This window comes from Hypanus sabinus, chromosome 6, assembly GCF_030144855.1.
Source record: "Hypanus sabinus isolate sHypSab1 chromosome 6, sHypSab1.hap1, whole genome shotgun sequence".
Taxonomy (NCBI): Eukaryota; Metazoa; Chordata; class Chondrichthyes; order Myliobatiformes; family Dasyatidae; genus Hypanus; species Hypanus sabinus.
Genome location: NC_082711.1, coordinates 85,337,402 through 85,350,035, shown reverse-complemented (window position 1 = coordinate 85,350,035; position 12,634 = coordinate 85,337,402). Strand labels below are relative to the sequence as shown.

Genomic DNA, 12,634 nt, shown 5'->3' with positions numbered 1-12,634 from the left:
AAAGGGACTTTAGTGTACCGGAAAGTTAAACGTGCAGCTAGAAGTAATTAGCAAGGCAAATAGTATGTTGACTTTTAATTTAATAAAAGAATAAAGATAAATTACTGCAATTATATAGGGAGAGACAACATCTGGAATCTTCTGTACTGGACTGACCTTCCTCAGGAAGGATATACTTGCATTAGAAATGCAGTAATAGTTCACCAAATTAATTCCTGGGAATGGGCGGTGGTTGTAATACAAGAAGATTGAGCCATTTTCCTTACAAGAGTTGGGCTCAAAAACAAAATCTTCATCCAGCTTGATAGGTATCATACAGAGTGAAGTGTCTGAGAAATGGGATTCACCATTCAGGACTTAAACAAGAAAATTCTTCACTGAGAAGATAAAGACTCTTCTTTACTCAAGAGAAATGGTGGGGACTTAGATATATTCAAGCAGATTGATAAATTTTTTAGACATCCTTTCCAGAAAGAATTGCTGAGATAAATGACAAGTGACACCCATACTGAATGGATGAGTACACATTAAGGCCACACCCTTACTTCAGCTTTTGGTCCAAAACAAAACAGAAATAATCAGAAGCTTTTCCCTAGGGCAAAAATGGCTAGGACGAGAGGGCATGGTTTTAAGGTGCCAAGGGTAAGTTTTTTACACAGAGAGTAATGAGTGAGTGGAATGGGCTGCCGGCGACAGTGGTGGAGACAGATACGATAGGATCTTTGAAAGACTCCTGGACAGGTACATGGAGCTCAGAAAAGTAGAAGGCTATGAGTAACCCTAAGTAATTTCTAAGTTAGGGACATGTTTGGCACAGCTTTGTGGGCCGAAGGGCCTGTATTGTTCTGGAGATTTTCTATGTTTCTAGAAATGTCCTGGATTTGGCACTGACCTAGCACTCCGCCAACTTCTGGACCCAGGATTACCAACTCCAGTTTGATCGAGGTTTGGCAGAGATTAGGGCCCGGATTCCCTACTGTCCACATTTCAGCTGGTTTCTGAGAAAGTAATGCCAATACCTTTTTTGACACTTTACCTGACTACCATTATTTTTCTTGGAAACTCACCACAACATACTAACTCAAAGTTCAAAAGGTCAAAGCAAATTTTATTTTCAAGGTATATATATGTCACCATATACAACCCTGAGATTCATCTTCCTGCGGGCATACTCAGCAAATCTATAGAACAGTAACTATAACAGGATCAATGAAAGATCAACCAGAGCGCAGAAGACCACAATTGCAGATATAAATAAATAATAGAAACATGAGTTAAAGAGTCCATAAAGTGAGATAATTGGATGTGGGAAATATCTCAATAATGGGGCAGGTGAGTGTCATTATTCCCTTTTATTCAAGAGCCTGATGGTTCAGGGGTAGTAACTGTCCTTGTAGTAATTCCTAAGTAAAATCAGTCATGGAGGTAGCAGAGTGGGGATGTGAAATATAGTTTCCAGAACAAGCTCTGGCATTTAAGTGTTGAAGGCCACACCTTTGGCATTTAGAAGCAATTAAAAATATTCCAGAATGATAGAAAAAAATCACTTAACAAGAAATGTATAAAATGATAGAAAGATTTAAAAACACGGCAGACAATTAAATGTTTTAATATACCAGCATCTGCCTAAAGACTGTGTTCCTCCATTGAAGTCATGTTAGTTCCCCAGTGTTACTCCTGGGGACTTCAATCTACTTGGTTCTTAGTTGCTAAGCTCTAGCAACTGAATGCTGGAGAGTAATCACTAGCCTCTGCTGCTGACTACTGAAAGCACTAGCCAGCTGGAATGCATAAGCAGAGCTGCCCTGAAGTGTAGGAATCAGCACTGGAGGGGGTCATTCACCTCAATAGCAGTGTTCTTTCTCGGATAAACTCTCTCTTTCTTGTCTTCTGCCACCAACCGCTCCTCAAAGCAGCACACTGACTCAAGTTGCACTCTGCAGACTCCTTGAAGATGTCAACACCACCTGCATCTTTCCTTTCGTTCTTCATTTTGTGCTTTGGAATTTTAGTAAAAAGCCTTGCATTTACATTGATATACCGGCAATGTGGTGGAGACAAGATCCATAGCACACAATTCTGGGTTGATAAATAACCTGCTTTAAACATTAAAGAGTTTATGTACTTCTTTTAAGTCATGTTCAAATAAAGCGAGCTGTTGCTCCTTTCCTCTTGACACCATGCAAATCATTCCTGCAGTAGCAGCAATCTCCCCAAATGTGAATTCCACTGACCTGGTCACAAATGACCAGGATATAACCTTCCATTGGTTTCAATGTAGCTTACCTGCCTTAAGAAAAGTGAGGCACAAATCCCAATACTAACAGAGCATTTGCTTATCATTCAGGTACAGGTGTAGTTGAAACTGGAATACTGTGAGTTAATGGAAATAATTGAACTGCTTTTGTCGATCAGATTTTTTTTTACATTAGACTTAGCCATTACACAGACCTCCAGGTGCCAAAATGACCTTTGCTGTAACTATTTTTTGGCAGGCATGTATCAAGGGATGTGTGACAAAATACCACACACCAGTTTCAAATCCGTAAGAGACAAGTTACTTCACAGGAATGAAGAATGCAAGAAATACCAGTTTTTTGTGTTTTATTCATAAAAACAGATTTGCAACATTTTATTAAAAATTTATTCATGCAGTATAAGGGTACAAGAAACCTTCTGTCCAGTTCCAGGCTGCCCTGGCAGTTCTTACTTAAAGCATTTGTGCACTAATATGATTTGGGGAATGCCATCAGAGGCATCACCTTTCCATAAATCTACCCTTTTTTGCTGCTGTATAAAAGAACAGAAACATTAAATAACTATATTACTTTGTGGGTCTTTGATATTAGCAGGAAATTAAAAATGTTTCCTTATGGGAAAAAACTACATAATCATTAAGACGGAAATGTACTGCATGGTTTAAACCTAATAAATTGCACACAGTCAGTATTCACAGACAGTCACAGATATACACGCTCACCTCCAACACCCCAATACTTTAGTTTGTTTCCTGCTATATTAAGAATAATATTTCTATAGAGAACTTGTGTATACATTATATACAGTATTCAGTCCTCCCTCCATATGATGAACTGTCTTCAAAAATAAACCTGGTTATTAGTTGAATTAAGGAGGCAGGGAAATACGTTAATAGCCAGTGTTACCATTCAGAATACCAGAAAACAGCATTTCTTCACAATGTTAACTAAAAGCTTATTAGGATGTGTTTATCAGTGCACTAAGCATGCTCCTTTGACATTGATGAACATGGGATTGTGCAACCTTGACAGAATACAAATCTGGCTTGGGACAGTGCATACTTAAGCTTCAGTGGGGCTTTTGGACACGATCAGAATCTAAGTAATGACATACATCTATTAACTGCAATGGTAGCTGTTGAGAAATACGGATCTATTTAGATCCTTCACTCTGCCAGTCAACAGGAACTCTGTTGGGAGTAGTCTGTGAGCAGTGGCTCAAAACCTCACTCAGCCCAACTGGGAACTAATCTTCATGTAGAGGGCATGGGAAGCACTTTAATCAGATTCATTTTGGCTCCAGGTTAATGTACATGCAGCTAGGAATCAATCGTTTGAAACATACTCAGAGCACACCTGGGCCAGTAGCCCACAGTACTGTAAAATGCTGTAAATTGTTCATCAGCTCCATCGGCTCTCAGAGGGGTAGGGATTCTTCGAGCTTGCTACTGGATAACCCTGTAAGTAGATAGTTCATATCTGACAAGCAACAAAGCTGACCAATACTCAGCCTTATCCAGTAGAAGACCAGCACTACCCCGACACACGTTTGGAGATCTCTAAGCCATTGCTATTTCTTTTTCGGCTCTTAAACTCTGTAGGTGTAGGCAGATGCAGTTTCTCTACAATGTGGAGAGAATATACTCTGCATATCAGCTTCTTATATGGAATTCTGTTGTTTGAATTGGAGAGCTTTTAAGCACGTTGATAGTTCTCACATATACCGATTAGCCAGCTGACCATGAAGAAAATTCCAGGGTTACACACCAGCTCACTTTGCACTCAAACATTTTTGTCTTATTATACCCTTGGCCTCAAGTTCAATTTCAAAGTAGGTTTTGTTTCATATCCTTTTGCACTGCTGAAAAGTGCGCCTTGTCACAACAGCACAATAATTGCTTGTCAGGTAACATGATATACAGAAGAATATTTACTGTTGATATCAGTTAAGGGGAAATAATGGAGGCAATTTGTTCACATGTGAAAGCCCTTCAACCAGTGATATGCAACGCTTTGCCCAAGGATATAATAAGTATGTACACATCAAAACTGTTTATCTCTTGCTTTCAAAGAGTAAGGAAACTAATCACTTGCTATTTCTTTTACTCATTCAGAAATCGACTGCATTTATGTTCATCAGTTTCTAATTTAGTAAACACGCACCAGTTTCAGTCTGTAGTACTGAAAAATATGAGCACCAAAAACCAGAATCAGCAATTAGCAAGCAAGAGATAACAGATTTTTCATCAGACTTAAATATTTGGGAAGTAACATTTTAGCTCACAAATCTCACTATCAAATTAGTAAAAAGATAAATTCTACACTGTTCACTTACCATGTTCAAAATCCCTCTGAATGTGTCTTCCAAAATCAGTTGTATGTTTCTATGCTAGAAACATATTCCTATATCAGACATATTGATTATAAAGCTTCATTCTCCATAGCAAAATTTATTTAGGGGTCTAGTACAGGTTGCTTCTTTTGTGCATTTGTGTGCAGAAGTAGTGGTATTTATTTTATGCTACAAATAAATTTTTCAATTTAATAGTTGAATTTTGTTTGAAGTGTGAACCATTAGTATATATCAAATTTTGCATAGCAGCTCATTATTCTCCCTTCACGATTGTGGCATTTATAAAACAACTGTTCAGTTTTGATAAAATTTCACTCCCTGCATCCTTAAGAAAACCTGTCACTCTTTCTGGGAAGGAAAGCACATCCAGTTTATGCAGAAACAAAAACTTCACAGATAAGGCTACAGGTCAGATTCTGGACATCTCCCCATGACCACACAACCTTGCTCAGGAGCCCAGTAGTGTCTGTTTCCAATGCTCATTCCTCTGTGGAAAGGGGAGTGTGCGTTGTGTACGTAGCAGAGAACTAGGTGGAGTACGCAATCCCGATGCTGAGTACTCATCAGTTCAGGCTACAAAGCCTCTCTACAGGCCGGAAACCATGACTCGAAATGATGGCTGCACATGTCTGTGCCGAGGGCTGGCACTGGGACTCACACACGGACTGGCACAACTAGCGTCAACTCCACCTATTGATGGCAAGTAGGCATGATGAAGGATGGGTAGCTGCAAAGACAGTCTACGCTGTATACTGCAAAAGAGAAGAAAAGGAGTTAAACGTCACTTTAAAAGTGACATGTTAAAATTTAGTGATAATGAACCATACACCAGTTCCAAGAGCAAAATCTATTCGATTAATTGCTTACTATTTTCACAAAAACTGACATATTTCTTTGAATCGTGGGGTGATATTAATCACTAATACCATCAAAGCCATCTGCAAGATTGCTTGTGCATTCTCACTATTTTAAGAACATACTCTCTTTCTTGCTGAAAATCCATCTGGTTATCATTTGTGCTCTATCTTTCATTGCTTGCCCTTTAAAACTGCAATCCATCTATCTGTTAAACATGACCAACATGAGTTCAAATGCTCCTTGCTCACTATCCAGGATACAGTAGGGCAGGGGCTTCTAATCTGGGATCCACGCACCCTTTGCTTAATGGCATTGGTCCATGGCATAAAAAGAAAGTTGGTAACCCCTGCAGTAGGGTGAATCAGGAATACAGAGGCAGTAGAGAGATAAATTTGTAACAGTGTGTGAGCATGACCACAAACGATCCGCTAGCTACCGATGTAGTGCAGTGGTGGGGACTATCGTTCACTTACTCTGAGAGGCTGCTGACAACGTATTTACCATATTCCACTAATTGTGCATCAAATTCCCAAAAAAATGCACTCTATCTTTTTCACTCCATTTGCCGACTTCTTTCTCAGAGACAGAGATTTCAGGAGAACATTTTGAGATGATCCGTGTTATGACTTTTGGGGTTTATCCTCAGTTGAGAGGGTAGGAAGTTGCTCCCACCTGTACAGATGCCACTGGCATTTGGTGTTGGAGAACACAGGTCTGCAAAGTGACTGTCAGCAAATCACAGTGGTTCTGCGGAACATGTCCCCACAACAATTATTCCCAACTACAATCATTTGGATGACTCCCTTGTAATGTGGAACTTGTCCAAAGTGACTCTCCATGATATACCAGTTAGTAAGAAAACTGAGGATTTCAATGCAAATTTGTTGAATTCCTTTAATATTACTTTTCTGTGAACTCGTGTACAGAGAAGAAATTAAATTTTCCTATGTCATGTTTTGTAACATTTATCCACCAATAGAATTCTCAAATGGTTACAGGAAACATATTGCTCATCTTACTAATGCACTAATCCCATTATTGCCACTCTAATCAAGGAAACCATTACTTCATCCACCAGTGTTATCAAAAGCTTGTATTATACCTCAAAAAACATAAAAACCAGTGGATACAGGTCAATCTCAAGCCAAGTACATGGTCATCATCCCTTTTTACAGTGGAAAGTGTTTAAGCTGGCTGGATGGGAGAATTCAAGGTCATCAACACACAGGGCATTATGTGAAAAAAATATTTCGCAGTTTTGAAACTACTGGTTTCTTACATCCAAGGTGAAATTGCATCAAATTATTGTAAACCTCTGATTTTATCCTAGTCTGGAGAATCAGATAGTAAAATCAGCTATCAAGGATTCCTTTGAAAAGCCATTCCAATTTCAGCTATTGTACAATAACATAAAAGATGGAATGCCCAGTGAATTTCATGCTGCAACATTAAGATGTGTTGACAACTGAGAAAACATTGAAAAAATAGGTCCAAATAATAGTCTAAGTTATTGGAGACTTAAAGGCAATTTTTGTCATGAGGATATAGTCTTGATATTATTCAGCAAGATTTCAGTAATATTGGCTGAGATTGCCTATAAAATTTGGTAATATTGTTGTGCCATTACTTACTGTTCTGGAGAATTGATATCTTCTATGACATCTTTGTTTGTTCTTGAAGACTCCAATGTGGTTCCCCAAGGAACCTGTGCTCGCGAATCATGTTGGTTTTTCATTAGAGGCTTGTCACTATCTGCAAAACACCGTGATTATGTGAGTTTTGTGCCCTGCAGGACTTCATCCTATTTGACTACTGAGTATAAATACAATAGAAAAGGGTTGTAAGTATAATGAAATCATAGTCAATAGATCTGCGATACAGAGGACTTTCAGCCCCGGTACAAAAAATCTCATTCTTTGAAAATATAATGCAACTAGTTCTATTCCCTTGCTTTTTTTCTAGGACTTTGCAAATTTTCCATTTAGCAATTTCATTTTTGAAAGATACTCTTTCAATCTCTGATTAAACAGTCTGAATGGAATCCAATGTTATTGATGCAAGAAACACAAGAAGTTGAACATAGTTGCAAATGGTTGTTTGTGAAGCCATACCTGGAGCACCACACTCAGACTTGGCCCTCTTACTTATGAAGCATAACACTACTATTGGAATCAGTGCAAAATAGTTTTATTCGACTGGTTCCTTGGATGAGGGTGGTCCTAACATAAATGGCTAAAAAAATTGTTAGATCTGTGTTCTTTGAAGGTTAGGAGAATGAGGGTTGATCTTAATGAAACATCTAAGGTCCTACAGGTCTTGAGACGGTGAATGTTGAGTTATTTCCATTGATGGGGTGGGGGGTAGAATTGAATGACAATAGGCTGTTAGCTAGAATTGAGAAGCAATGGAATTTAGAACTTAGAACAATATGGAACAGCAGAGGCTTTTTGACCCGTAATGTTGTGCCACCTTGCACATACTCTAAAATCAATCTAACCCTTCACTCCTACATAGCTCTCCATTTTTCTATCATTTATGTGCCTACCTATGAGTTTCTTAAATGGTCCTAATGTTTCTCCCCCTACCACCACCCTTTATGTGGTATTCCATGCACACACCACCCTCTGTTTAAAAAAACTCTGACATCCCCTTATACTTTTCTACAATCACCTTAAAATTATGCCCCCCTGTAGGAGCTATTTCTGTCTCTGCTTATGCATTCTATCTATGCCACCCATCTTCTTGTACAACTCTATTAAACTTCCTCTCATTCTGTTTCACTCCAAACTTCTCACAGAATCTAGAGAATGCCTAAGTTTATCTGGAAACACACAAAGGGTTATGGAGGACATTTTGAGTTCTTAACAGGGAACTAGATAAGTTTCTGAAAGATCAGTGAACTGAGGTCTACCTAGAGCTGACACGGGTTCACAGGATCATCAAAAGCATAGTGAAGAGAGATGCAGGTGCTGGGGTCTGGAGAGAATAGATGAAGCCATTGGAGGAACTCAGCAGGTCAGGCAGCGACTGGGGAGACAGAGGGATTGAGAGCCTGCATCAGGAAAATCACAATGAATGATGGGACAGATTTGCAGGGTTAGCTGGCTGACTCCTGCTCTGAAATATATTCAGTTCCTGTGCAATATTTTCATATGCAAATACTTGGTACAGCTATTCAATGGTTAGATTCAAGTCCTATTTGATTGCAATTGCTGGCAGTGCTTGATGGGATAATGGGAAATGGACAAGCAAGGTCTATTTGTCTACCTGCAGTTCAATCTCTCTGTAAATGTAACACTGACTCTAGACTCTCATCTTGCCACTGGATCCAGATGGGAATTGGGAAGATACAGTGAGGCTGACACTCTGCAATTCTCCCTCACTTAAATCCAATTCAAGCTCTAGTCTCGACACCATCAAATAGTGTTGAGGTCTTCATTGACGACGATGGATGAACATCAAACCTAACACCATAATATGCATTCTGTTTTTACCATCTAAATGTACTTACGTATGGATTGATCTATCTGGAAGGCACACAAACAAAAGCTTCTTACTCTTTTTCAGTAAATGTGATAATAATAAACCAATACCAATAGGTGGGAAATGTCTGTTGAGTTTGTATTCTGCGACCCTGACTACTGAGTTAACTGGGTTTTTGGCAAAAGTGCATTCTAGTGCTCGGGTCACCAGTCCCAGCACTGTCTGTTGAATTTGCATTCTATCACCCTGATGAGTTCACTGGATTTTTTGGCAGTAGTGCATTCTAGTCTGCAGAGCCTGATTCCTGGCATTGGCTGTCATAGCATCAGTGTCCTACTGACCAGAGAGCACATCTCCCACTTCGCACCTCCTCCACCAAGTGGTCCAGGGTAACATCCATAAGCTCTTGACACCAGCATCGCCACTTCAACAACGGTACCCCATAGCTGCATGTTAACTTCCACTGTAGAGCTTCTGGCATCTCCTTGGACAACCACATTGGCTTGGTCTTGTAGGTAAACATTAAAATAAAGCCATATCCCCAGGTCCAGATGGTTAGCAAATATCAAAATGAGTAACAGTTCCAGCATCAACAGGAGGTTTCACCACTGGCATCTTTGCTCCCCACAAATAATATGCTTCTACTTATTACTTTCTCCCTCTAAGTTAATTTTTGTAGTTACTCTTCCTTTCTTCCTAAAGGCTTCAATTTATGAACAACTGTAACATAATACATTGTCAACCCGTTAAACATTCAAAAAAAGCACCATCCACAGCATTGCCAACTCTAACCGCCTTGCTACATCATTAAAATCTGAATCACAATGGTCCTATAAATTAGTCATAGTCAGAAACATACAGCACAGAAACAGGCCCTTTGACCCATCTGGTCCATGCCAAACCTTTTAAACAGCCTTGTCCCATCGACCTACACCTGGACCATAGCCCTCCATACCACTGCCATCCATGTACTTATCCAAAACTTCACTTATACACTGAAATGGAGCTCACATACACAACTTGTGCTGACAGTTCGCTCCACTCTCAAGACCCACTGAGTGAAGAAGTTTCCCTTCATGTTCCCCTTAAACTTTTCATCTTTCACCCTGAACACATGATCTTTAATTGATCCCCCAACCTCAGTGGAAAAAGCCTGCCTGCACTTACCCAATCTATACTGCTCATAATTTTGTATACTTCTATCAAATCACCTCTTCAATCTTCTAGGTTCCAAGGAATAACGTTCTGACCTATTCAATCTTTCCTTATACACCTGATCCTCCAGTCCCAGAAACATACTTGTAAATTTTCTCTGCAATCTTTCAAACTTATTTACATAGTTCCTGTAGGTATGCGACTGAAACTACACACAATACTCCAAATTAGGCTTCACAACATCTTACACAACTTTAACATAACGTCCCATCTCCTGTACTCAGTGCTTTCATTTATGAAGGTCAATGTGGCAAAAACTTTATCTATGATCCTATCTACCTGTGCTGCCACTTTGAATTAATTTTGGCCCTTTCTACCACACCCCTCAGTGCACTATTGTTCACTGTGTAAGACCTACCCTGGCTGGTCCTACCAAAGTGCCACACCTCACACTCATCTGCATTAAACTCCATTGGTCAATCTGCAGTCCATTTTTTCCCGCTGGTTCAAATCCCATTGCAAGCTTTGATAGTCTTCCCCACCGTCTACTACATCCCCAATCTTGATGTCATCTGCAAATTTGCTGACCCAGTTAACCACATTATCATCCAGATCGTTGATATAGATGACCAGTATCAGCACCGATCCCCGTGGCACTCCACTATTCACAGGCCTCCAGTCAGAGAGGCCACTATTTACCACCACTCACTGGCTTCTCCCTCAAAGCCAATGTCAAATACAATTTACTGCCTCATTTTAAATGCCAAGCGAGGTAGTAAATATTGTGTAACAAATTCCTTCTGGCTTTTATTTACAACTATATTTCTGGAAGTAGCAATTATTTTTACTCTGTCCTAAGGTTTTTGGCAGGAGGCCAATCAGTTTTTGTTTTGGATAGGAATGCAATATTTGAAATTGTCACTCTTCTGTAACAAGTCTTAAATCTGAATTACTGTCTATGTTCAAAAAGCTCCGGGCATTGTTCTTTGGTTTGCTCTGGGAGTGCAGTTTCCAAAACTGACCACTCACAGCAGGCTAGTTTCCATATAATAATGTTACTGGAAATCAAGAAAAAATAGCTTTGGGATTCTTCTGAAATAAACAAATTCAAAGTTCAAAGTTGCAAATTCAAGGTATATTTTTTAATCAAGGTATGTTGCAGTACACAACCCTGAGATTTGTCTTCCCGCAGATAACCCTGAAACAAAGAAAACCCGTTCAGAGAAAAACATCAAATGCCCTGCAGTGCACAAAAAAAAACCAAAATCGTGCAAATGGGGCAAAAAAGAACAAGCGGAAAACACAGTATAAAAACACAGAAATGATCGAGTTCAGCTTATTTCAGCTCAATCTAGCACTCACCATCCTCAAGCCGCCCCCATCCAAATCACCCAAAATAGCAACAAAAACGGAGCGAACAAAAACACATCGCAGAGTCCTATCCACAAACCACGTCATCAAAACCTTGACCAAGCCCCAAGATTCCGGCACCATTCCAAAGCAGGGGCCTTCGTCCTGGAGCTGTGAGGTCCCTGTGCTCGAACAGTTTATTTCTCCATCTCGCTTCATGAAGGTCATAAGACATAGGAGTAGAATTAGGCCATTTGGCCCTTCGAGCCTGCTCCACCATTCAATCATGGCTGATCCTTTCTCCCCCACTTCAGCATGCTAGTCATGAAAGAGCTTCCTGACTGCTCTTGCTGCTGCACTGGATAATATCCACACCATAGGAGCATCTGATTTGAAATCAATTTCATTGCTCTGAAATCTGCTATTCCAGTTAAGTAACATGGTGAGGTGAGTGGCTAAGTAATTCTGATCATGGTTCAACCTTCAGTTTGCTAGCGATAGCTGATCTCCACTTGGGAAATATAACTGGCATCAGCATCCTTAGGAAACCTGGTGGCAGGGATAGGCGGTAACTCTAGCTATCAGCTCCCCCCATGATCGCGGTGTCTTGTGTAGTTGACACTGCTACTCACATAGGGGTATAAATCTGACAGCAATGTGTTCATTTTACCGCATTAGGGCCAATTTTGTGAATCAAAATTGATCCAGAGAAGCACCTGACTCGATACTGGGTGTTCACCCATCACAGGTAGCTGATGCTGGGTTCACACCTCTTGCCTGTGTAGTCGTTGACTAGACTCTCAATATCATGTTTTATTTTTAACAATTATTCCCCAAGGGAGCATGCACACATTGATGGTTAAATACGAAGCCAGTACGCGTAGTCAGCAGTGACCACTCATACTCTCAGCTGAGTTCTGAAGCACATACTTTGGTTTGGTAAGCCAAGTCTACTCAAGCAGGAAACTATGGGTAAAGCTATCTCATCTGTTACCGTTATGGCTCTTACAATATAATGAGATCAGGTGGAGGGAGCTGGGTGGAAGGGCAAATGGATGAGAGCCACACCCAAAACAACTGTCCACGCTGCTTTCCTTGCTTAAACACTGGTCTAAATCACTATGAAGCCAAACGGTTCCAATATCTGGGAGCTATTGAAAACACTCCAAATTACTAA

At 40.0% G+C, this 12,634-nt stretch overlaps 1 protein-coding gene across 1 annotated transcript in view; it reads right to left on the bottom strand.

Moving 5' to 3' along the window:
• Positions 1-2,615: 2,615 nt before the first annotated feature.
• The window catches only part of gabbr2 (gamma-aminobutyric acid (GABA) B receptor, 2), a 973,371-nt gene continuing 963,352 nt past the window's right edge, over positions 2,616-12,634 (bottom strand). Inside the window, exons 18-19 of the mRNA XM_059972542.1 lie at positions 7,101-7,221; positions 2,616-5,363 (exon numbers count right to left, since the gene is read on the bottom strand). Of these exons, the coding sequence (XP_059828525.1) occupies positions 5,198-5,363; positions 7,101-7,221 (287 nt within the window). The 3' untranslated portion in view covers positions 2,616-5,197. The remainder of the gene's footprint in view (positions 5,364-7,100; positions 7,222-12,634) is intronic.